A 25,624-nucleotide genomic window follows, 5' to 3' on the forward strand; every position below is an offset into this window, starting at 1 on the left:
CAAAACCAACAGACACTTATGCTGAAAAATGAAATAGCTGAAAAAGGTATTTAACCTTACACTTTAAAACTTAAGTTCTAACTTAGCTTTAACTCTAACTTTAAACTATAACAGATTTAACTGCAAGAAGTTTAACTTTATTCTTTTTAAACAGGAAAAGGAAGACAGAAAAACGCTCACATGCACATACACACAAAGTTTTAAGGAATAACTGTGAAGAGGGAGGTTCATTTACAGAACCAATAATATTTAGATTATCACGAGTCTGAATTTACAAGAAAAAACAAGCAAAGCTTGACCGTGTAGAGAGCTGCTCCTGGATGCTGAAACGGCTAACGAGATCAGAGGTGCTAATGTGTGTGCAGTGCATTATGGGTAAGAGGGAGGAGCTCATGAGTTGGATCCAATCTGGAGAATGTGGCAGAGTAGGATCTGAGGATTGGATCCAGGACCCTATCATGAGGAGGAATGAAGAAGACAACATCAGATATGTGTATTAATCAATATATAGTTTAAAAACAACCAACATAAAAAACTAACACCACCTACTAATATTAAGTTTTAAAAATTCAAGGACTTCAGTTGCAGTAAACCATTCAATGGTATCTTATTTAATCCTGGGGATAGATCACACTGAATTTAATCTGCCAATGTAACTCTTTGGTTTCAATGGTTGCACCCCAACAACCATCCGGAATAGGCTTCAAAACCTTTTCAAGAACATAAAACAAAAATTGTTTAAAATTCATACAACTAATAGTGTGTTCATATAATGCATTACACAGATGTTTTTTTCTTAATTGCATAATAATGCTCATAAATCCTGGTTTTAAGTTGCCTCTCAGTTTTGCCCACATAAAAGCTACCACAAGAACTACACACAGCAATATAAAATAGTCCTGAAGTCTTACAATTACATTTACAATTATTTCTAATGCTCCTAGGATATGTTATCACAGTAATGTTAAAAATGTCGTAGATATATCTGCACTGTAAGCAAGTGCCACATGTGTGCATACTGTAAGGTTTATAAACCCAGTACGGTCTTTAAACTGTATTCTTTTATATTCATATTCCTTTTGTATACAAACTTCAGAATAGAAAAATGTCATAGTTTCACCACCTAAATGGTCTTTAATGAAGTTCCATTATTTAATAATAAGTTGTTTAATCTGCTTAGTTTGACTAGTGTATGCCAAAATGACAGCCTTACCAAACCACTCCCCTACAGTTTTTGTTACTGGTAGCATACCTGAGATATCTTTCTAAATAGGTGTACATCATATATTCCTTTCATTTATTACCCTATTCATAATGTTATTAACTAAGTCACCAGAATACCCCCTTTCAATGCACATAACCTTTAACCTATCACATTGTCTTAAGAATATTTCATCCTCGGAGTACTTCCAAGATGGCTGCACAATGAGTAATAGTGTAATTCTAGCTCTCCAGTGTGAAAACAGAAACTTAGCAGAGAAAGCCAGAGGGCCTATACTGCAAGGGTACATTTCAGTAACTAGCTAGTAAGTGCACTGTCTGGATGCCAAGAAAAAATAAATACAGGGGACTTGAGGGAAAATCAGCTACAAAAGTTGAAGAAAAAACACTGAATGGAAAAGTACTGCAGCTGTTCAGCAAAAAGCAGTTACAAGCTTCAGACATGACTTCCAGTAACCTAGAGGAAAGTACAAGACAAATGCACAAAGACCTAATGAAAATAAACAAAACACTGATGGAGTGTATCAACTTAAACAGCAAATGGCTCAAAAAATGGAATAAACTTTAAACAGATATTCAGATGAGGTGATAAAACTACAAAATTCAGTGGTCGAAATATAGAAAAGGCTGGCGGAATATGAGACTGCACAAGAAGAGATGTTTCAAAACATAAGAGAATCAGAGTACAGAGCAAATAAGGAAAACCTAAGATTTTCTGCTGTACCAGACAAGCTGGAAGGAACAGACTGTATTAACTTTATAAAAGCACAAATAAACAACTGGACTGGTATTCCACAACCGGAATTGTTAACTGCAAGGGCACATTGCGTGCATGCCCCAAACCTAAACCTTTAATAGTAAAGATGCAAACTTACCAGCAGAAAAAGTTGATTCTGACAAAACTGTGGCAGAAGAATAAAGTACTAGAAGTGGGAGACATCAGAATGTTTGTGGACAATGACTACTCACTGTACATCAGACAGAAGAGGAGTACATTTATTACATTATTCATGGAATGTTACGAAGCAGGCATGAGATTAAAGCTGTTGTATCCAGCTATCTTCAAAATATTTTTTCCCTGGAGGGGCAAAATCATTTTTTGATTAAGTGCATGCTAAGGAGGAAATACAAAAGTTTGTCCAACAAAAAGTGTCTGTTAAACAGAAGGAGATTCTGCCTCTTGTTCTTCTGGTAATAAAGAATACAGGAGACTGTGGCAGTAAAACGTTTTCCAGTGTTTCAATGGAAAATGCTCAAGAGAAGGGAAAAAACACAACAGTCAACTAGAAGAATCGAGAGTACACTGGAAATGAAGCAGAGAGAGGATCTGGGAGATGGTGATGAACAAGAATAAAACCAGCAACTTGGAAACTGATAAATGTGGGATTATAAAGTAATAATTATATTTGCGAAACATGACAGAATAAGCAAATCTGGAAATATCTGACTGTTTTGGACTTTGTTAAACTTGTAGAAAACTCTAAAGCATATGCCCTACTTCATGTCATTAATGTTCAGAAAAATACTCACGAGAGGGGAAGAGGAGGGAGAAAGTTAACTAAGTAAAACATTTTTTTTCTTAATGGTCCTATTTTAATAGTGCATGATTTTCTTTACATGCTATAAAGTATATTTTTCCCAGTTATTTTTCTCCCTTCAGTTTTAAGAAATGTAGGCACTGCAATGTACAAAAGAAAATCTGGTTAAAACAGCATGACAATAGAAATATTAGTGTGCCTTTTCTCATTCTTGCATAGGGAAAATAACTGGATTAAGGCCCTTAGCATGACCTAGTAACAGGTTTTAAGAGAAAGCAATTAAATGAAAAAAGAATACTGAATATTATAAGGCTTTTATTTAGTAAATAAATGTATGCTTACCAATTCTCTAACTGGTTCTCATGTCTCTAGTAGACAATCTGATAAAAAGAAAGATAATGTTCTCTGAAAGCATTCACGTGTTTTCTCACCTGATACAGCTATAAAGATGAGAAAACCAGACAGCACTCAGCAGAAGCACAGGCTGCATCATGTGTCTTAACATGGAAAACCTTTCTTAAAGGTGAACTCAAGTGTATAAGTGTGGCTGTCGGTTTGGAACATGATTTCCTATTAGGAGGGCAAAACTTCAATATTTTAAGATGTACATAATTTTGTCTGTCACTATTAAATTAATATGTTTTAGGGGGTATTGAGGTGTGTTGTTTTTTGTTTAAGGGCTTTCAATAAAAAAAAAAGTTTTGTAAGATGTGACATACGCTCAAATGGATATGACAAGAAACAACTGCATAAAAAGATCAATCTGCCAAACAGTGCATGCATGTAACACAAAAGCTGGAACTAAACATTTAACAAAAAAACTGTTGTATATAAAAGGTGGGAATAATAATTTTTTAAGACAATGATGGTTTCTGTAATGCTTTTAAATGTCAATGGTCTCACAGATAAATACAAAAAAAAAAAGAGTAGAGAACTATAATAAAAATGTACACTGCAAATTGCTATGCTACAGGAAACACATTTGGAAAGAAATAAACATGTGAATTTGATAAAGAAAGCTTTTCAGGATGTTTATTCAGTAGAATACCTGGGACAAAGGAAAACAGGAGTATTTATATTAATTGCAAGAGGAGTTCCAATAGTGATTGAAGAGGATAAAAAATATAACAATGGTAGATTAGTACAACTAAAGGGCTACCTTCATTGAGGAGGATTACAATGGCATGCATTTATATTCCACCTACAACTGCTATAATGGAGCTTAAGAAAACTGTGGGAGATATAATCATTGTTCAGCAAGGAATATTCCTTACAGATGGGGACTGGAATTTGATTTTCAACATTGATGATGTGTCTGAGGGGCCCAGAAGGGAAAATATTACAAAGGGGGTAGATTTGCAAAGAAATTTATGAAAATATTTGGCATGGAAGATGTGAATTCAATACTACGAGTTTGTAATGTATTTACACATTATTCCCCAAGATACAAAAAGTGGGCTAGGCTATACAAAATTTACATTTCGCAGGAACAGGTGCATTTAATTGAAGGTCTTGATACGCAACCAAAAATTACTTCAGATCATGTGCCAATAATAACTACAATAAAAACACTGGGTAACGAAATAAAAATGAGACACTGGCGCTTTCCCACTTACCAGTTGAAAAGAGAGGAACTTAAGGAATGGGTAGTGGAAACTATGCAGGAGCTATTATGGAATATAGAAATTTCTTCTGAAAACATAGCTAATGAGGGATGTGGGATAAAATTAAAGTGGAGTTTCAAAATAGGGTGGAAATAAAAGAAAGGCAGATATGGTTAATAAGTACAATAATTATTTAGCGGGACTGACAAATGTTGAAGTATTGCAAAATAGGGGAAATCCCACAAAACAAGAAGAGGAGTAACTGCAGAATGTAAAAAAAAAAAATAAGGGATTACTTTAATAATATATGCATGAGTTTAGAAAGACTGCTGTTAAGCAACTGTTTTCTGATAATAACTTTAGAGCACAAAAACATTTAGCACAATGACTCAAGCAACAGAAAGTAGAAAGGGCTTTCGACAAGCTTAGGGAGCCTATGACAAGGAAGATAATAAGGAACCTGTAGAAGTATTAGAAACATTTCAGAAATTCAATAAAAGTCCGTATAAAACAGAGAAATAAGAGAAAAGGTACAAATGGAAATGTTTATAGGAGAATTAAATGTGCCAAGGTCAATTATCAACAGTTAGTATAGGAGGAGATGAGAAAAAAATGGTGATGTATAACTAATATACAGGAAAGTCCCCAGGAATAGATGGTATTCTTGTGGAAGTTCAGAAGCTAGGAGGGAAAACTGATAAAGATATGGAAGGGTTTTGTATAACAGTATTTTATTTTATTTTATTTGACATTTGTTGACCAGGATAGTCTGACTGGGACAGCGCCCTTTTTCAGAGGAGGCCCGGGGAGAAAAGCTCCAGTATACAGTACAATAATACAAAAAATTCTGCTATTTACACAATACACAATAGAAGAATGCAAAAATAGTAGTACACAAATTTTGCTAAATACACAAATAGAGTTACGATTGTTAATTGCATATAAGTGGGGAAGCAGGTGAGAGTTTTTTTTGCTCTTGTGGGCAAGAGGGGGTTGATAGGTGGTAGGGAGGGAGGATGATATGGATTTTAATCCTGGAAAAAAGTGGTGGTAGCTGTAATACCTAAACAGTGTAAAGATCCATCAGATCCAGCTTCATAAAGGCCCATTTCATTACTAAACCACGATTATAAAGTGTTTATGTCTATAATGGCTAAATGAATGGCAAAAGTGCTGTCACAATTGATAGATATGAATCAATTTGGTTTTGTGGAGGGCAGACAAACATTTGAAAACAGAACATTGATGATCCAGAGAGAAGTAAAATGTAAGAAAATACCCCCGTTGTTGGTGGGTCTTGATCCAGTGAAAGCATTTGACAAAGTACATCACTTTCAAGGAGAAATTCTGGATGTTAAAATAGATAAAGAAGGTAGATGGTGTTTGGTGGTTCTGAAATCTAACTGTTATAATAAACCTATAGTGCTTATGTGTGTATGTGCCCCTAATGTGAACCAACATCATTTTATAACGTCAATTTATTCCATTTTACAGTCATATAATAACTGCTATATAGTGATGGGAGGTGACTGGAACTCATACCAAGATCCTAAACTTTGGGGGCTTCTGCGGTTTTTAATAAGCAGGCAATGGTAGCGTTGAAAGAGCTGAGAACTGATTTCAAACTGTATGACCGCTTTAAACATATACACCTACAAGCAAAGGCAGAGAACTTTACTTTTTACTCTAGCTGCCATAAAATGTGGTCGAGAATTGACTTTTTTTTAATTTCAGAAGTATTGATTTCACTCGACCCCAGGGTTTCTAATCAAGCTAGGCAGCTCTCAGACCATTCTAAGATAACTTTAACTCTGAATACCAATAATATGAACACCAGAAGCCATAGTGGATATAATTGGTCCTTAAACCCATACTTATTGACCAAAGAGGATATATTACAAGAAGTTAAGGAGACACTTAAACAGTTATTATACAATATTCCCCGAAATAGACACCCAATAGATAAAGAATGGGCTACAACCAAAACGATGTTAAGAGGATTATTTATACAGAAAGCTACATATTATAAAAAATTACAAAATAAGGAACAACTGGATTTGGAAACCAAAATACAATTATTGGACCAGGAGTTGATGAGGAACTACAATGAACAGACAGAAACTGAATTATTAAGATGTCAGAAAGAGCTGTTTCTACTGCATAATAGAAAATTTACACTTTATGAACAAAGAAGTTTAGTAAAATATGCAAATCATATTCAAACTCCCTCGAAAGCTTTAGCCCGAATTATTAATCAGACGAAATCAGCACGATTAATTACTGAAATAAATCATAACAATACTATATATACTGACAAGGCAGATATCATGAAGACTTTTGAATTAATTTTTAATCAGATTTATGGGGAGCAGCAAGCACACTGGCAAGATAAAGATAGGAAAGATTTTCTACAGAAAATCATTTTCCCTAATATTGACAAGGACTCTCATGGAGAATTAATTAAACCAATTACAGCTGAGGAGGTTTTAGAGGCAATCAAGAAGTTGAAGCCCCATAAAGCCCCAGGGCCAGATGGTATGACCTCTGAATTTTACAAATCTTTTAGTGAGATTCTAAGCAGTGTACTTTCACAGACTTTTAATTATATCATTCTGAATGGAAGTAATGATCCTCACTTTAATGCCTCAAGGACAATCCTGATATTGAAGGAGAATAGCGATTCCAAAAATTCAGATAATTATAGGCCCATATCACTACTGAATATTGACATGAAAATCATGACATCCATTCTGGCTAGTAGACTGAAAAAAGTAATAAATTTAATAATATCAGAGGAACAGGCGGGATTTATAGATGGGAGACAGACCACGGACAATACATTAACCCTTCATACACTAATTTCTTATGCGAAGTATAAAAATATGAACATATATGCACTAATAATTGACGCTCAGAAAGCATTCGACAGAGTTAATCTGGTATATTTATTTGATATATTATCATATTTTAATATACCTCAGGAGTTTATTTTAACATTAAAGAAATTATACAATAACGCATATACTAATTTATCTATAAATCACGAATGCTCTAAAAGGATACAAATCAAAAATGGTACTCGTCAGGGATGCCCATTATCTCCCATTCTATTTAATCTATATTTGGAGCCCTTATTCCTACACATTAAACAAAATGTCTTTTACAACTCTCCAGTACTTTTTGGGATAAAGGTTAGGATGGCTGCCTTTGCAGATGACTTAAGCATATACTGTACTACACGGTTTCTGATACTGAAAAATATTAACAGCAATACAAAACTTTGAGAGAATTTCTAATTATAAACTAAATTTCAAAAACTAAAATATTCCCTTTAAAGACACCCACACCTTTTCATTGCTACCATTGATAGGACAAGTAATGACGGAAGAAAGGATAAAATATCTGGGGATTGCATTCTCAACTGAAAACAGAGATTTCTTTATGAATAATATTAAGACAACTGGAGACCAAATAACATTGGATTTAAAAAGATGGAGCAAATTGAAGTTACCGATGATGGCAAGAGCAGCGATTATAAAATGAATGTTCTTCCCAGAATGCTATATATTTTAGAGCTGCACAACTCAAAATCACGAAAACATTTTTTAAACAGTTTCAGATAGAATTGGGGAGATTTCTTTGGGAACCCAGGAAAACGAGAATATCATATGAGAAATTGATGGCTCCAAAAAATAGGGGGGGGGGGGTTGGATCTACCAGATTTTGAAATGTACTATTTAGTGATTCAGGCTAATAGGATTTTAAGGGTTTCTTACTTGGACAGTAATAGTACAAAATGGATTCCCAAATGGGTACTTCTAACTTGTAAATACATAAGAGGAATGGGAATTAACATTAAAGCGGTACCATTTTTAAATATTCAAACACTGAGCAAATATGATTTAATGGAGCACATTAAGACGTATGTAATGGCAATTCAAACTCTGTTTGCCTCTTTAAAATTACTAAACTATATGATGGCTTTTCAACCGTTTCATGGGAATCCAAACATGACTATTGGTAATCAATTGATAGATTTAAAGAAATTCCCCCTTATTAAGGATTTAACTGTGCTGGATTTATACCCCTTCTTAGGAGTAGCAGTACATGATATCTTAAAAGAGATGAATCTTTCTACTTCTTATTTAATTATTATGAGGCAGCTAAAAGATTTGGCCATAAATTATTTTAATAGCTCTGAAATCAAAGCAGAGGACTTAGTTGTTTATCGCAATCTGTGGGAAGCCTTGCTACAAGACAGAAAATATACAACCTCAGCGTATAAAGTGATAAAAGAAAGGAAATACAATAATTACATTCTTTTATCGAAATACTGGAAAGAGAAATTGGTATCGCTAGATGATAGTAAGATATTAGAGGCGTTTAACTTAACATTGAAGTCCGTATCCCTTCAAAAACTGGTCTTTACTCAACTGATGATATTTAATAATGCGTATTATACTCGTCTCACTCTTCATAAATTTGATTCGAAGAACTCACCCAAATGTCCACAGTGTTCAGATCAGACAGCGGACCTGCTACACATGTTCTGGAGTTGCAAGTGCATTTATAGATTGTGGAACTCATTAAAATTGCAATTACAAAAAATGGGTTACCAAAGCTCAACACTCTCTTGGGAATTTTTGATTCTCCATATCCTCCCGGAGAATTTAGATAAATCAAGGAGGATTGTAATTATGAATATCAGCTTATTAATGAAATTATACATAGCCACAAACTGGTTGAACCCAGCCCAGACATTGTGGGAAAATTTCAGGTTGTTAGCGATAAGACATATTTTAGCGCATAAGTTATTAATTAGTAACAACAAGAAAAGTATAAACAGCATAAAAATATGGGAGCAAATCTTTAGCATTATGTTGGCCTAGAGGTTCCTATTCACTTACTTGCAGGATATATAGGAAGAGAACAAACTCAATCTTAGATTAGATAGAGAACGGAGAAATAATTCAGATTGTTGGCTTTGGTTTGTTACTATTTGTCTCTTTTGTTTTTTCTTTTCTTTTTCCCTGATTAGTGCCGTATCAAATGTTAATGCATGATGTTGATACTTGATGTGGTGCTAACTACTGGAAGCAATTTTGTACATAATGTAAATAGTGTGTGAATTGTATTATGGTTTTGAAAAACAATAAAAATGATTATCGAAAAAAAAAAGAAAGCATTTGACAAAGTACACTGGGACTTTATGAGCAGGACAATGGAAGCATTTGCATTCCCTGATAAAAGTATAAAGTTGATTTGGAGGATATATTAGAGATCAGAGATGAAAATAAAGGTGGACGAGGTCCTCTCTGATAATTCTGCTTGAGCAGAGTAACAAGGCAGGGGTGTCATCTTTCCTGTTTATTTGAATTATATTTAGAAACACTGTTATGGAATAAAATGATGCAGGTGTAGCAGCTAAGGATATGTGGAAAGAGACTAAACATATGGATATGGATAGCAAGATAAAAGTGGTTAAAATGTTTTCAGTCCCTTTAGTCTTGTACACAGGTCAGGTACATTTTTATCAACTAGAGGAGTAATTGTGCATAGCAATTACTAAAGAGCTGAAGGATTATATCTGGGAGGGGAAGACAGCAAGAGTCATGTGGGACAAGCTAATCCTTCCAATAGAAGGAGGCAGATTTGGATTGCCCAACTTGATGGGATATTTTAGCACCACAGAGTTAAGGCTCATACACATAACTCAAGCAGAAAGCGTGATGAAGAAGAAAGCCGTAACTTGGAACATATGCTGTGGGACTGTAATGATTTGGTAGACTTAAAAAAAAATCCCATCCCTACAGAGTACTCTGTCAGAAATATTGGGTGAGCAAAAGGGTGTAACTAAGGAAATTATTTTTTGAGCTGGGATACATGATCCAAATTGCCTAGACATAGAAAGGCCTTGTTAAGTTTAATTCTGGTGACTGCCAAAAAAAACCCAATTATTACAAAATGGAAATCAGTGTCTAAATAAACCATGTTTGAAGAAGTGAATATTGTAACAGAGATAAAAGAACTGGAAGTGGGATCTTTAGAAGAGAACAGGAACAAATTACATTAAAAATGGAAATTGTGAGAACAATGTATGCAGAATGTTTTGGAGGAGGAGTGAGGTTTAAGGGAAGGCAGGAATTTACTATTTAGGTAATGCTGGATTGATGATAAATGTGTAAAAGAATTAATGTGATGTACAATGTTTGTAACTGTGAAGATGGTTTATTTTCTATGATATAAATGTATGCTTACCTGCATCTTAAGTGATAATTCAATAAAGATTTAAAAAAAAAAAACAAAATCCTGGAGCTCAATTCCCCCTCCAATCAGACTCCTTAACAATGTAAGTATCTTCAAACATAAATTAAAACTGCTCATGCTTGACTTTTGGCTATGCCCTGCTATTTTCCAGGCTAAAGTATTTCTAAACTACCTCTATGCAGATGTACATGTCAGTGACTTTAGCTTCTGTCTTATTTTTCTGTCTTCTACTCTCTGTATGACAAAATGTACATAATTAATCTGACCTAATGAACTACTACTTAACTGCACCCAATGCTGATTATGTTGCTGTAAAATATAATTATTTCACAATTATCTGCTTTATTCATCCCCACTTTGTATGTAAAGCTATTAGCTTTACCTGAACATTCTTTGTGTTATACAAGTACTACTGTAAATGGTTCTTCTGGAGCTTTGTATGTAATGCTGCTAAATGTTACACAAGTATCCTGCATGTTTGTACATGTACTACTGTTATTATTCCTCATGGAGCATTTCTCCCTGGGCCTCCTCTGAAAAGAGGCTTGTTTGTCTGTTCATACCTTCCCGGCAGACAAATGGAAATAAATTACTGCTGAAAACAATGCAGAAATTTAGCATTCTAAATGCATTCTGCCTGACTCACAACTTGAAGCTAAAGGAGACATGTCATTTTTCATTACAGTTCGAAAATACACCCTTTTGCTTTCAACTAAACGTCCAAAGTAAAGGCATGTTTTGCACCAGTTACCTGCTGCGTTGCTGAATCACGCCCATTTTTTATGTCTTCTGTCAAAGTCTGTTCCTTGACTGCAGATATTTTTTTCTGTGAATACAGCAGAAATGGACCTTCGCGACATAAAGGGGTTACATGCTTGGACTTCCATTTCTTAATGGCTTTAAAATACTTCTTGGCAACCTCAGGATCCATTCTCGATAGGACTTCATCCAAATGCATAGACTTTCTAAGCACCTAAAAACAGATAAACATACATGACAAATTCAGGATTTATTGTTCTTAAGCATGGCTTTAAAGCTGCATATACAAGCTATTAGCCTCACTTCTGATTCTCACATGAAAGCTCAACAATGTATCCAACCAAGAACACCATGACTATGGGGCATGGAAACAATGATAGAGCCACTATAAAAGTAAATCACAGAATGGAACATGTAGCACAAACTAATAACAAAAGTATGGGTTTGGCTCTGGACCTCAAACTGGAAGGTCATAGTTCATATGCTCACAGACAAAGTCAGTAGTTGGGAAGACGTGACCTGTTAAAACCTAATATACTTTTTTCAGGATGGGTAATCTGGAAAGCAACCCCATGTGCCAGACTTTTACCTTCACCCATCACTTCATTATATACACTAACTCAGAGAATTGCATAACATCAGGGAAAAGTACATTTCCCATCCCCAAGACAGTACAGTCTTGCCATTTACTGATGCAGCACGCTCCTGACTGTCAATCTTACATCTGCAACCAAATGAAATGCAGCATCCCAATTTATAATCACACTAGCATGGCCCTAAAGACATACCACTATATCATTAGTCTTCTGTCCTTCCAGTTTTGTACTGTTGCATCCTGACAAATATCCCTTAACCGTACTTTACCTCTCTGAGTATTCAAAAATGGCATCCCTTACAAACCATCCAACACTTCGCTGAATTGTTCAAATTCATAAAAGCATAAAATTAGAGCATAAACGTGGGCAAGGAGAAAAGGAAATAAACAAGTGTTTCAATGTCCTGTCTCAAAGATAAATTATAAGTACCCTAAACATCTGTTACATCTTACTTTACAATGGATTTTAGCAACAAATACATATATAACCAAGACAAACCAACAGGCAGTTAAGGACCATTTTTATCAAGAAATTTACAAGGATCCTTGCTATCCTTTTGATCAGGGCTAAAATGTCCTGTAGAACTTCCATTTGAAAAGAGACCTATTTCTACATAAAATAGCATTCCGTACGACTAAGTATTGGAAGCACAAAAATCAATCAGAGAAGATTTTAGACTAGGAAGAGAGACTAGAAAGGCAATTTACAAAGAAACAATGGGAGGACATCTGTATGGTTCTCAAGTATACAACATAATCCAGAAGGTTTAGGATTTTTGCTTTGAAGTTTTTGTGTATGCATTTTCATAGAATTTTTCCTCAGCAAATGCTAGAGGTGTGATGGAAAAGTGAGAGGTAGCTGTAAACATTTTTGGGAATGTAAAGATTTGGCAAATTTAAATAATTGCTATCAGGGTACTCTGTCAGAAATGTTGGGGAAGCATGATCTTAGGAGAGGATTCTTTTGAGCTGGAATACATAATCTGAGTTGCCAAGACATATTGAGTTTAGATGCCAAATAAGCAATTAGTAGAAAACATAAATCTAAATCTAAATCAAATACAACTTAAGTACATAATATTGTAAAGGAGATAAAAGAGCTGGATGTAGGATCTTTAACAACTTAAATATCCTGTTGCACAAAATTTAATTTTTGGATTAGGTAAACTAATTTCTGTAATATTAGCTATAAATGGGCATTGGGGGCACATCCCACATGTAAAAGTCCCTTTTCCGGTCCTATCCTGGAGGGAAAAGTAGGGGCTTGATGACCCAATTTCAAAAATATTCTTCAAATTAAGATTTCTTTTGAAACTGAACTTTAGTGGCCTGGTGAATACATTTAACTTGTTTGGCAAACTAGCAAAAAGTTTCCAATATGTTGTAATAATATTCTGAACATTGCAAGTCCTGATTATATTTAACCACCAAATAAGGTATCGTGGCACCCACTTCTCCAGGTTCCAAATTCGCCCTCCCTCCCGATGAATATCACTACTAACATCTGTATCTGAAGTGCTCATTAATCAAAAAATAAAATTTTGTGCTAAAGGATATTTCAATTGTTTTTCTAAAGGTGTCATTTACCAAGCTTATTGTATATTTTGTTTTGCATTTTACGTAGGGAAGACTGAACATACTTTGAAACAAAGAATTTATGAGCATATGTATGAATTCAACAGAAAAAAGAGACCAACACTATGTTTAGAGATTCTGTCAAGTGTAAAAATGTAAATTTTAGGTATTGGGTTTTGGAGATAGTTAGACCCCAGGAAAGGGGTGGTGACTGGGAGACCAGATTGGAATTCTGGGAACTTGTATGGCAAATGTGTTTGGATGCCTGCGTATATACCAGACTAAATGATCATTATTCCCTAGCTCTCGCTTTAAAGTTGAGGGCATCCAAGTATTAGGGGGTTATACTTTAATAATGCAATATTTACTATTCAAATAAATTTTAATTTATTAAGAATGTTTGTATTACATATTTGTGCAGTGTGGTTTTAAAGTAATTATATCAATGTATTGTTTTGGAGGCTACATGGTGATTAGCTAAATGCTGGATTTTGGACCAATGATTGTGTGGTAACAAGTACTTAAATATGCTATTAATGACTTTGATTCTGATGAAGTTTCCAGGACAGGAAATGCAAGGGGTAAATTTGTGTTACATTTGTTATTAAATGACAATTGTATATACTTTGTTGGGGTATCCTTTATTGGCGCCTCTGCTGTTCATATACATACACACACACACACACACACATATATGTGTGTGTGTGTGTGTGTGTGTGTGTGTGTGTGTGTGTGTGTGTGTGTGTGTGTGTATTACTGCTACAACCCCACATTATGCTCTTCTCAGCTGTCCCAAAAAAGTACAGTTGTGTACACTTAACCATAAATGCAGATGTTCGAGTGTATTCACTGATGCAGTCATCACATTTGGATTATCTCTGCCAGGGTAGCCCTCGGCCGGCCAGAATACCAGAGGCTTAGTATTTTTGCATTGGCTGCTGTCGCTTCAGGACTGACGTCAGATCATCAGTAGTATAAAGTAAGGCAGCCGACGCCATTACATCAGTTTTTCTTGCCCTAAGCTGTCAGGAGCCCCCAAGCTGATGCCAGGTCCTGGTGGAAGAACCGCACCAGTAGAAATAAAAAAAAACAATATGTCTCTTGTAAGGAAAGAGAAGAAAAAACAAAAAGGGGGATAAAGGGAGGGAAACTAGGATACTAGAATACACTCAAACATCTACATTTATAGTAAGTGTACACAACTGTACTATGTTCTTTGTGTTTCACTGTTGCAGTCATCACATGGGTTGATTCCCAAAGCTGAGGAAATGGGTGGAGGCAGTCAAGGAAACTATGGCTGGCTAGGATGCCCTGCAAGACTGCAGAGGCAAACCCTGCCATGGATTTGGAGAAGAGAGGCAGGTGGTAATGTTGGTAAAAGTGTAAACAGATGTCCAGGTGGCAGCCTCCAGGATGTCCCTGGTGGGGACTCCTCTGAGGAAAGCTGCAGAGGTGGAGGCTGCCCTGGTGGAATGAGTTCTGACCCCCTTTGGGGGAGGCTTTCTGTGTTGATTGTAGCAGAAATGGATGGAGTGTGCTATCCATTTTGAAATGGTATGTTTGTAGATGGCTTTGCCTTCTGCTCCAGTAGCAAAGCTAACCAGCAATTGATCAGACTTTCTGAAGGATTTAGTCCTGTCTAGATAGAATCTGAGCTGTCTGTGCACATCTACAGAGTGCAGGATCCTTTCCTCCTTGTGCTGGGGATTAGGAAAAAAAGGTGGGCAAATGAATGGATTGGTTGAGAGCCACACTGGACACTACCTTGGGTTAGTCCTGAGGGATACCCTGTCAGCATGGAAGATGATGAAGGGTTCCACAGCCATGAGTGCTTGCAGCTTGGAGACTCTTCTGGCTAAAGTGATGGCCAGAAGGAAGGCTGTCTTCTGGGAGAGAAATTTTAGCTCTGCAGAAGAAGCTGGCTCGAAGGGGGGCAGGGTGAGCTTCTCCAACACAAAGTTAAGGTCCCAAGCTGGGGTTGGTGCTCTTCTGGGTGGTCTCAAGTTGTTAGCCCCTCTTAGGAACTGTTTGATCAAAGGGTGTGAGAAAAGGGGCTGCTCAGTGGGAAAATGAGCAGAGACATGAATTTTAATAGAGGAAAAAGAGAGGCCATTGTGGTGCTGGCTCCCTTGGCCTGAATCCAGGTGCTGAACCTTTTCCATTTGTCAGCATAAGACTTCCTAGTGCTAGGGTGTCTGGCCTCACGTATGACATCTAGAACCTGTTTACTGAGGTTGACAGAATGATCGAGGGTTAGGGAATAAGCCAAACTGCTACAATGAGTGTCTGCAATTGGGGATGCATGAATTCCCCTTCCCTCTGAGTCAGGAGGTTTGGAATTTGAGGAAGATGCCAAGGTGGCAGTGGGGACAGGCTGTGCAGCAAGGGGTACCAGTGCGGGTGAGGCCAATCTTGAGCTATAAGGATTGCCCTTGGTTTTTCCTCCTTTATCTTGAGCAGCACCCTGGGGATGAGAGGTAGTGGAGGAAAAGCATAGACAGATGGACTAACCCAGTGGAAGGACAGGGCATCCACTTTCCAAGCTATGCAGTGATGCTCCCTGGTGCAGAATTTGCTGAGCTGATGGTTGGTGTGGGAGGCAAAGAGGTCGACCTTTGGGGTGTCCCATGTCTGAGTTATTAGAGTGAAGGGTTTTCTTTTGAGCTGCCACTCGTGTGGGTCCAGAAGATTTCTGCTTAACTGGCCTGCCAGAGAGTTGAGAGAACCTGGTAGGAATTGTGCTAGCAGGTGGAGTTGCATGGTAGAGGCTGTGTGCCAAAGGGTCATGGCCAACCTGCATAGTGGGTAGGAGTGAGTCCCTCCCTGCTTGTTGATATACCACATCACAACGGTGTTGCCTGTTTTGATCAGGAGAGCCCCTGGAGAGAGAAGGGGCTTGAAAGCTATCAAGGCATGCTGGACAGCCATCATCTCTTTTTGGCTGATGTGCAGATGGATTTGCTGTGTGCTCCATTGGCCCTGTATGCACCTGACATCCAGGTGAGCACCCCAGGCATAGTCTGATGCATCTGTGGTGAGGGTCTGGGTGGCAGGGGTGGTGGTGAGAAAGGTAATCCCTTGTGGGAGCATGCTGTTGCTCACCAAAGAAAATCTTTTTTGAGGCAAGGAATTATAGGCATAACAGTCTCCCAGTCTTGACAGTGTTGACACCAAAGGCTTTTTGGGTACCATTGAAGTTTCATATGTAGTCTGGCATATGGAATGAGTAGTATGCAAGATGCCATGAACCCAAGAGCTTGCATGATCTTCCCTGTAGATAGGTGGGGTCTGGTGACTAGTTGAGAGAACTAGGCTGTCAGGAAAATGTGCTTTTCTGGTGTAAGGAATGCCATCAGGGATGCTGTGTCCAGGCTTGCTCCCAGGAATATAATCGTTTGAGTAGGCACCTGTTAGGATTTATTTTCATTGATAGTGTACCCTAGAAAGGTTAGTAGGGACTTTACAAAGGCCGGGTGCTTGAGCAACCTTTCCTGGCTGTCTGCCTGAATTAGGCAGTCGTCTAAGTATGGGTAAATCTGGATACTCCTTTGTCTGCAAAAGGCAATGGCTGGAGCCGGACATTTTGTGAAAACTCTGGGAGCAGTAGATAAGTCAAAGGGAAATGCAGAGAACTGAAAGTGCTGAGATCCTGCTCTGAAATGGAGATATTTCCCACATGATTCCCTGATAGGAATGTGGAGGTCGGCCTATTTTAGATCCAGAGTGGCTAGCCAAGCATCCTTGGACAGCATGGGTAGCAGCTGTTGGAGGGTGAGCATTTTGAATTTTGGGATCACCAGGAAGGTGTTTAGAATGGATAAATCGAGGATGGGGAGCCAGGTGCCCTTTTTCCTGGGTACCAGAAAAAGTCTGTATTAGAAATCTTTGCCTTTCTGTTCTGCAGGAATGTGCTCTACTGCCCTCATAGAGAGCAGGGAAAGGGCTTGTTTTTGCACCTCTGCCCACTGGTTTGGAGGTAGATCTGGGAACCCTTTTGGGGTTGTAAGGGTGTGGAAAAAAAATCTGTATCCCTGGGACAGTATGTTGAGAACCCAGCGGTCATTGGTAATGGTGACCCAGGTGCTTGCGTGAAAGGAGAGTTTTCCTCCTATGGGTAAGTGAAGGTGGGCAGAGGGAGGGGGTGGAGGTGAGTCATTGAGAGTTCTTACCATAAGTGGGTGGCTTAGAACTCCCTGGTTTTGAAGTGGAGGTAGCCCACTGCTTAGATCTCTGCATTCCCTGTGGCTGCTGTCTAGGGGGGGTCTGCTTCCCCAGGGTCTGGGATGAGCTGGCTTAGAGGGAGCAGGAAAGGACCAGTGCTTGGTGGGACAATGTCTGCTGAACCAGGGTGGCTGGACCTGTAAAAAGTCCTTAACTGTCTGCATACATTTTGCTTTTTCTTCCATCTTTTTTAAGACCTCTTCTGCCTTGGTGCCAAATAAGTTGTCTTTGTGCAAGGGGGCATCCAACAATTTAGATTTGACATGGTCTGGCAAGGGGTGTTCCTTAAGCCATGCATGCCCTCTAATGACAGATCCGGTGACTGCTGCCTTGCAAGAAACTTCTAGGGCATCAAAACCACAGTGCAAGGTGTGTTTAGTTACTTGAGTTGCAGAATGCATTAACTCTTGTAACGCTTTAGATTCTGCACAAGCAGAAAAGGAAGACATTTTTTGTTTGAGGAGATCCATGGTATGTTGCTGAAATTTTAGCATATGGAACTGACAATTTAGTGTCCTGATAGCAAGAGTAGCTGAGTTGTATACTTTCTACCCCATCTGTCTAGTGCTCGGGAATCCCTATCTGAGGGGGTGGGATTCTTAGCAGAGGTTGCTTTAATACCTTTAGGTCCTTGAGAAATAACCTCAGAGTGAGCAGTAGGATTTTTAAAAAGAAAGTTGTGTGAGTCAGGGACTCTGTAGTACCTGTCTGGTTTTCTGGGTGCAGGATTAAGGGTGTCAGGAGTCGAGATGGATTCCAGGAAAACATTCTCCACAACATCAAAGACTGGGGGGATGGCCAAAGGTCTGTGCTGTGGAAGATCTAAGAATTCCCTGAGTCTCTTTTTAGACTGAGGGTAGTCCTGACTCTCCCAATGGAAATGCTCCCTTCAGGTATGAAGGGTTTCCCCAAAGGAAAAATCCTCTGGGGGAGAGGCTGAAGGGATGGAATCCTCTGCATCAGAATCCTCATAAGTAGAGAGGGGTTGCAAGTCTTCATATTCAGATGCATCAGAGTCATCAGACTCTTGTTCAGACAAAACTACAGGGGACAGATCTCTTTTCCTTTTGGAGGGAGTAGCTTAGCTTCCCCTGATCAGCATGATAAGGTCTTCCGCTATTTTAAGCGCTCAAGACTGAGGCAAGGAAGCAGGTGCCTGAGACTGGGTCGTCTGTTTCTTGGGTGTGGTTTGTATCCTGGGCCTAAGAAACTCAGTCGTTTTCGAAAGAACAGTAGCCGCGAAAGAAGACGCCGATTTGTGTCGAGAATCAGTAGTGCAAAGTACTTCCTCGGAAGCTGGTGCCTGCTCAGCAGCTCCGGACCCATCCAAGGTAGAGATGACTGCAGGATCCTTAGTCAAAGAAGAGCTTTGCAGACTATGAAAGGGTCTCGGTAGCTGCCTGCGAATCCACAGAAGCGGGTATCAGGGGCTGTGAAAGCGCCTCACTGAGGACCGGAGAACTGACGACTAGCTTAACATGAGCGTTGTTGGTAGGTTTGGACCTGTGCGGTCTGTCTCTGTCTATACGTTTTGTCTGAAGATCTGCTGTTGGATAACTTACCGAAGCCATATTAGAGTATGAGGACTGTAAGCGAAAATATCTAGCTACAATAAGGGCCCAACGACTGATAGTTCTGGCACTGAACAAAGCACAGAAGCGACAGCGGGGGACGTCGTGGTCTGGGCCTAAACAAGTGACACAGTAAGAATGAAAGTCTCTGTGTGGTATTTGCTTTCCACAGATGAGACAATTGTTAACTTTTTCTGACATTGGTTACTGCAAGAAAAAAGATCCCCACCGGGGTACTTAGCTTTAGATGACTTCAGCTTCAATTCAGTAGACGAAACTCAGGAAGCAGCCAACCAGCACTCGTGCGAAATGGTTCTGCTTCGGGCTCCACGGCAAGACAGACTGATGTAATGGCGTCGGCTGCCTTACTTTATACTACTGACGACCTGATGGCAGTCCTAAAGCGACAGCAACCGATGCAGAAATGTTTCTCCACAGGCACAAGACTACCTCCTACAAAATTGCCCTTGTCTTTAAGGATCCTAAAATTTTGGATACTTTTTCCCTTGTATTGCAGAGGGTTACCACATCCTTCTCAATTTTTTTATTCCATAATCAGCTGCTACTGCTTAACTCATTACACCTCACTTATACAGTTTATTTACACACATCTGCCCACACAAAACTCAACAGCATTTATGCCTTACACATTTTTCTCTCTGCCTGCCAGGAGAGTTTTTAGAGTAAACTTTCAGTCTTGCTTTCTGAAGAAACCAAGTAAACACCATACTGCCAAAATGGCTGTCTTCTACTTTGTGTGTGTACATGAAGACTACATATTCAATCTCTGAGCCATGGATCTTGTTGCTGTAGTCGAGGCTAAAACTGTAAAAGATCCTTATGGATAAAACTAGACTTACAAGTTAAAAAGATAAACAGTAACTAATATGGGTGCAGATTTGAACAACCATGGATGTAAAACTGTTTTCTTGTATGGCTGATACAAAAAAAAGAAGCTCTGTACTCACCATAACGTTCCATTTGTGTTGTCCATTTACATTCTTCCTCAACTTTTGTGTTCAGACCCGATCTTCAGATCCGACTGGGCCGCTTCAGCTAACTCATGGATCACTGAAATCTCTCAGGCTCCTCTCTTTCCCATAAAGCCCTTGTCCCTAACATATCTCAGAGCATGTTTGCTGTCCCTTACATCTGTAGAGCACTGTGAAGGAATAAAATTGTAAGATAACTAGCAAAATATGTTCCTTCAGCATCTCTGATTCTTCCAAAAGTTAACAAGGAGGGGGTTGGTGGGAGGGTAGTTCAGAAGAATGAAAATGGACAACACAGATGGAATGTTATGGTGAGTACTTAACTTCCTTATCTGATGTTCATTTTCATTCATTCCTCAACTATTGGGACAGAGTTCTCAACTACCTAAACCATGGGAGAACTCTAAGGAAGGATATTTCTGAGAACCCCTGAGCCAAATGCTGCTCTGCCCTTAGAAACCAGACCCAATTTGTAATAAGCAATGAAAGTATGAGGATTAGCCCAAGTCACAGCTGCACAAACATCATCTAGAGAAGATAAAGAAAACAAGGCTGAAGAAGTAGCCACAGATCTAATGGAATGTGCTCTTGGTGTTTTGGGTAAAGACATGTCCAATTTATTTTAAACAAAGGTAATACAATCAACCAACCATTTAGCTAATGTCACCTTAAAAATTGATTTGCCCAATTTTTAATCTAAAAGGGCCACAAACAGTTGTTCTGTTTTTCTAAACTTTTTTGTTCTACGTAAGAAAACCGTAATTGCCTGTGAACATCCAATAAGTGTAACATAGACTCTCTCCTTGTTAGAAAAATTTGGAAAGAAGACTGGCAGATTGATTTTACTGACACTAGATTCTGACACCACCTTAGGAAGAAAGGAGGGATTGATTCTAAAGGGTACTCCATCTTTATGAAAAATTAAATAACAGGACTTAGAAGACAAGGCCTGCAATTCTAAAACTCTTCTGGCAGAGGTAATAGCTACTAAAAAGGCAGTTTTCCAGGTTAGAAAATTTAGTTCCATTTTAGCTGAAGGTTCAAGAGGAGACTAAGTTGGACCTTGCAAGACTACATTTAATTCTCAAGGAGGAGTAGGGTCTTTAACTGGGGGGGGGGGGGTCTAAGGAGAAAAGTTCCTCTTAGAAAAGCTCTACAAAGTTTGGAGAACAATAGTGAAGAATTATTTACTCCTATATGAAACCTGGAGATGGCAGCTGACTGTACTTTAACAATAGAAGAGCTAGCCCCTTCACTGAAAACTGAAGCGAAAAATTCCAGACCTTTAGATACAGGAATTGTTTTTGTTGTGCCCAAATTAAAATCTTTTCCATTTGCTTTTGTAAAGTTTCCTTGTGGAAGCTTTGTAGGATGATAAAAGAATGTGACAGACCGGGGAGGACAGCCTAGGCTGTCTAGCAATCAATGGAACTGCAGAAACTATGCTGTGAAGTTTAGGCCTGGATATCCTGGGTGAATAAAGCCTATCAAGTCAGACAGCAGGTCTGGAGTTGGATCCAAAGACCATGGGGGACAAAGAAAATGAGGTAAAAGAAAGTGAAAACAAATTTGACGAGGCCAGTAAGGGACAATGAGGATTATTGTGCTCTTCAATCAAGATGCTTTCTGAAGAAATTTGGGGATTAGTGGGTAACTAGGGGTAGGCATAAAGGAGAACAGGAGGGTCAATCATGAAGTAGAGCATCTTTCAATGACTCCCCTGGTGGGGGGATGAGGGCAAAGAACCTGCTGCACTTGTTGAGGGGATGCAAAAAGGGCACAGCACAGCTGTACCATAGAAGGAATATTTTCTCTGCTCATGTTGTGAGACAACTTGTGAGGAGGCATCAGAATAAACCAGCTTAACCTGTATGCAATCACGCTCGACTTCCCCAAAAGTGTACTGCTATCGGAAATCGACTGGATGACGTCACCCATTGCCACACACTCAAAGCTTCTCGACACAAGGAATAAGATTTGGTTCCCCCTTGTTTGTTGATGTACCAGACTACTGAAATATTGTCTGTCTGAATCCCATGGGGACACTGTATTGGAAGGCCTAAAAAGCTAGGAGAACAACTCCCGTTTCTAGGACATTGATATGCATGTGTTGGCCTCTTTGGGAGACCACGTGCCTTAGACTGTCCTTCCCAGGAAGTGACCCCCCACAAAATCTGAGAGGCATCCATGGTCACTATGGCCTTGGGTTGCAGGAGAACAAAGGTACATCATTCTTGCACTTGCCTGGAGTGTATCCACCACAGGTGATTGTTTTTGCAAGCCAGAGTTATTTTTATCTGACTGGACAGGGGATAATAAAGAATGGACCACTGAGTTGCTAATGTCCACTGCAATATTTTCATATGGTACCTTGACAACGGTACTAGGATGACTGCTGCTAACAGAAACCCCAAAGCTTGAAATCGAGCTGAGACAGAAAAGTTTTGGATGAGCTTTCTGATCTGGAACTGAATAGTCTGAACTCTTGACAAGACAAGAGCTGCTGTTTGTGTGATTGTATTGAATGAGGAACCAATGAATTTTAATGTCTGTGCTGGTTCCAGGTGAGGTTTGTTGTAACTGACTGACATGCCCAGATGGGGGCATAAGTGGTGTACATAATCTCTAGCTTGGATCAGTTGATGTCTGGTCAAAACGGTGATGAGCCAGTCATCTAGAGATGGAAACACCCAGAATCCCTGCAGCCTCAAGTGAGCTGCCACTACTGCCATACACTTAGTAAACACTCTGGGGAGTGTAGTGAGACCAAGGGTAGAGGACTGAATTGGTAATGACTGGCTCACAGCCGGAAGTGTAGCTATCTCCTGGATCAGCTGCTTATTTTAATATGATAGTGCACATCCTGCAGATCTATCAAGCATATCTCATCCTTGTGCAGAAAAGGCAGAATGTACTGATCCATGACCATCTAGAACTTTGTGTAATCAACTGACTGATTTAGGTTGCTGAGATCCAAAATTGGTCTCAGGTCCCCTGTTTTCTTTGGCAGTAAAAAGAATCTTGAGAAAGTTCCGGACTCTTTCTGGTCTGGAGGGAGCTGCTGGATGACTTTCTAGCAGCTTGTTTATTTCTAGTACTGCTGCCTCTCTATGACTGGGTGGAACATTGGGGATTTTTTTAAACTAACAGGGGTGGACAGGAAAATGGTACAATATAACCTCTGGATGTTATCCTCTGCACCCATGAATCTTTTGTAATTTTCAACCAGACTCTCTAGTGCAGAGATAGAAGACTACCAACTGCCTCCAGAGATGGACAGTCGGGCCTCCATTCAGAAGAGGTGGTATGATCTGTCAGAGATAGCATCTCTAAATCCCTGGTTCTGCAGATCACCTCTGCCATGAGGGTGTCATCTTCCGTTAGCGTTTCCCCCTCTGCCCCTGGGGGAAGTGTCTCCACATGGATCTTGGAAGGGACCCTGGATTTCTTGAACATCTTTTGACCATGATGTTGATTCCTGGAAAAAGTTCATTGAGGGGGGTCAAAAAACTTATGCCCACAGCTGACAAGGTTTTATCTTTTAGCTCACACCAAGAGAGTGAGTCTTTTACCTTGGGGCCAAATAAGGAACTTCCGTCAAGGAAGCACTGACAAAGGAATCTTTGAAGGGTTCAGCAAAATCACACAAGTGCATCCAGCCATGCCTTCTGATGGAAATACCTGAACCTGCCACCAGTGAGGTACCTTCTGCTGTGTGTGAGATGAGCCTCATGGATGAACTGGAAATGGACTGAAAGGTAGCCAACTGCAATGCAATAGTGCCCTCTGCTTCAGTGGTCCCAGAGAGAGATCTGGAAAGTTTCTTAATCAAATCCTTCAGGAGTCTTGTGAGGTGTGCCAGATAGTTCAGTTACCGAAGGACAAAGGTCACTGAAGCATAAAGATGATTCCTAAATATGTCCATCACCCTAGACTCCCTGTTAGGGGAGTGGACAGAGGAACTTTGTTGTGCTAGTTCCTTCTTTATGGCTGCTGCTACAACCATGGCATCAACCAGTACTATCTTGCTCCAAAAAGTTCTGTTTTTATGTGGTGACAGGACTCTGTCTGGTCTCTTGGGGACTGATTCAATGGCATCAGGCTCCTTCCACACCCGCCGAGAGACCAAATTAATGAGCTCATCAGTTTGTGGAGTTACCCAGGACGTATACGGGCTAGCAGCAAAAGCCTCCAGGAATCCAGACTCCTCTTGGGAAGGGCTGGCAGGAGGCCAACCACCCCTTTTCTTCAGGAGTTCCAGAATGTCTCCAAATGATACATTGTTGGGTGGTGATTTGGGGACCCTTCCTCCTCATCGAAGTCAGTACCTTATGTGATGGACTCTTGAGGAGAGTCCATGTGCCTCCTTTTGTACTTTTTCTTCCTGGGAACCTCTTTGGTGGAATGTTCCAGAGAAGTGTCAGAAGAAATCATCATACCCTGTTGGATAATTTAGACTCACAATGCACAGACGAATGGGCTAGGGTGGTCGGAGCTGAAGAAGGTGGAAAAGGTCAAGCTCTAGGGATAGAGAAAGCTCTCTCCACTACTTTGAATACCCTGGAGAGAGGGAAACTGACAGCTCTTGCAAAAGCATTCTTACGGGCCATAAGCTCCGTCCTCCCCAAAGCAGTGCACTCAAACGGGGAGTAAGAGCCAAGCTGTCTAACGCAGAGGCTCCTAGGAGAAGAGACGGCTCCAGACATCTTTGGAGTCAACTCCAACAACTTGAATCTGCCACCAATGCTTCTACTCCAAGAGCAGTCCAGCTCCAAGGCACTTGGAACAGATCCACTCAGAAATGCCACCAGAGTTGAAGATACCAGTATCTTTGGATCTGATGTGAATGACTCTAGAACCTTCGGATCAGTCAACTCCCATACCAGATTTTGGATTGCAGAAAAAGTGAGTGGGGAGGGGGGGTTGTACTAATAAGGGTCTCTGGACCCGAAAGGGTCGGATCAGGAAGAACTCCCATTTGCATCTGCATCAACAGAAACTTCCTCATCATCCTGTTGATGTCTGCTTCAGTAAAGCTTTTGGAAGAGCAGGTCGAGGATGCTACTGATGAAGGTCTGAAGGTCTAGAATTGATGGTGTCTTGGAGAGCATTCCAAGAAAGTTGGAAGTTTTTTACAGAGATAAACTAAAGGAAAAAACAGACTCGCACTACCAAAAATGCTACGAACTTGAGAGCAGAAACAGTGACCACGTCTGTACTCTAAGGTGGCAAATGAGATCTGAGGTATGTTAGGGACTAAGGCATTATGGGAAATGGAGGG

At 39.5% G+C, this 25,624-nt stretch overlaps 1 protein-coding gene across 1 annotated transcript in view; it reads right to left on the reverse strand.

Annotated features, from left to right (window-relative positions):
* POLR1A (RNA polymerase I subunit A) overlaps positions 1-25,624 on the reverse strand; it is a 2,269,619-nt gene that overhangs the window by 853,703 nt on the left and 1,390,292 nt on the right. Inside the window, exon 23 of the mRNA XM_044062330.1 lies at positions 11,382-11,603. Coding sequence (XP_043918265.1) covers positions 11,382-11,603 — 222 coding nt within the window. The remainder of the gene's footprint in view (positions 1-11,381; positions 11,604-25,624) is intronic.

This window comes from Protopterus annectens, chromosome 2.part1, assembly GCF_019279795.1.
Source record: "Protopterus annectens isolate FY-2018-M chromosome 2.part1, PAN1.0, whole genome shotgun sequence".
Taxonomy (NCBI): Eukaryota; Metazoa; Chordata; order Ceratodontiformes; family Protopteridae; genus Protopterus; species Protopterus annectens.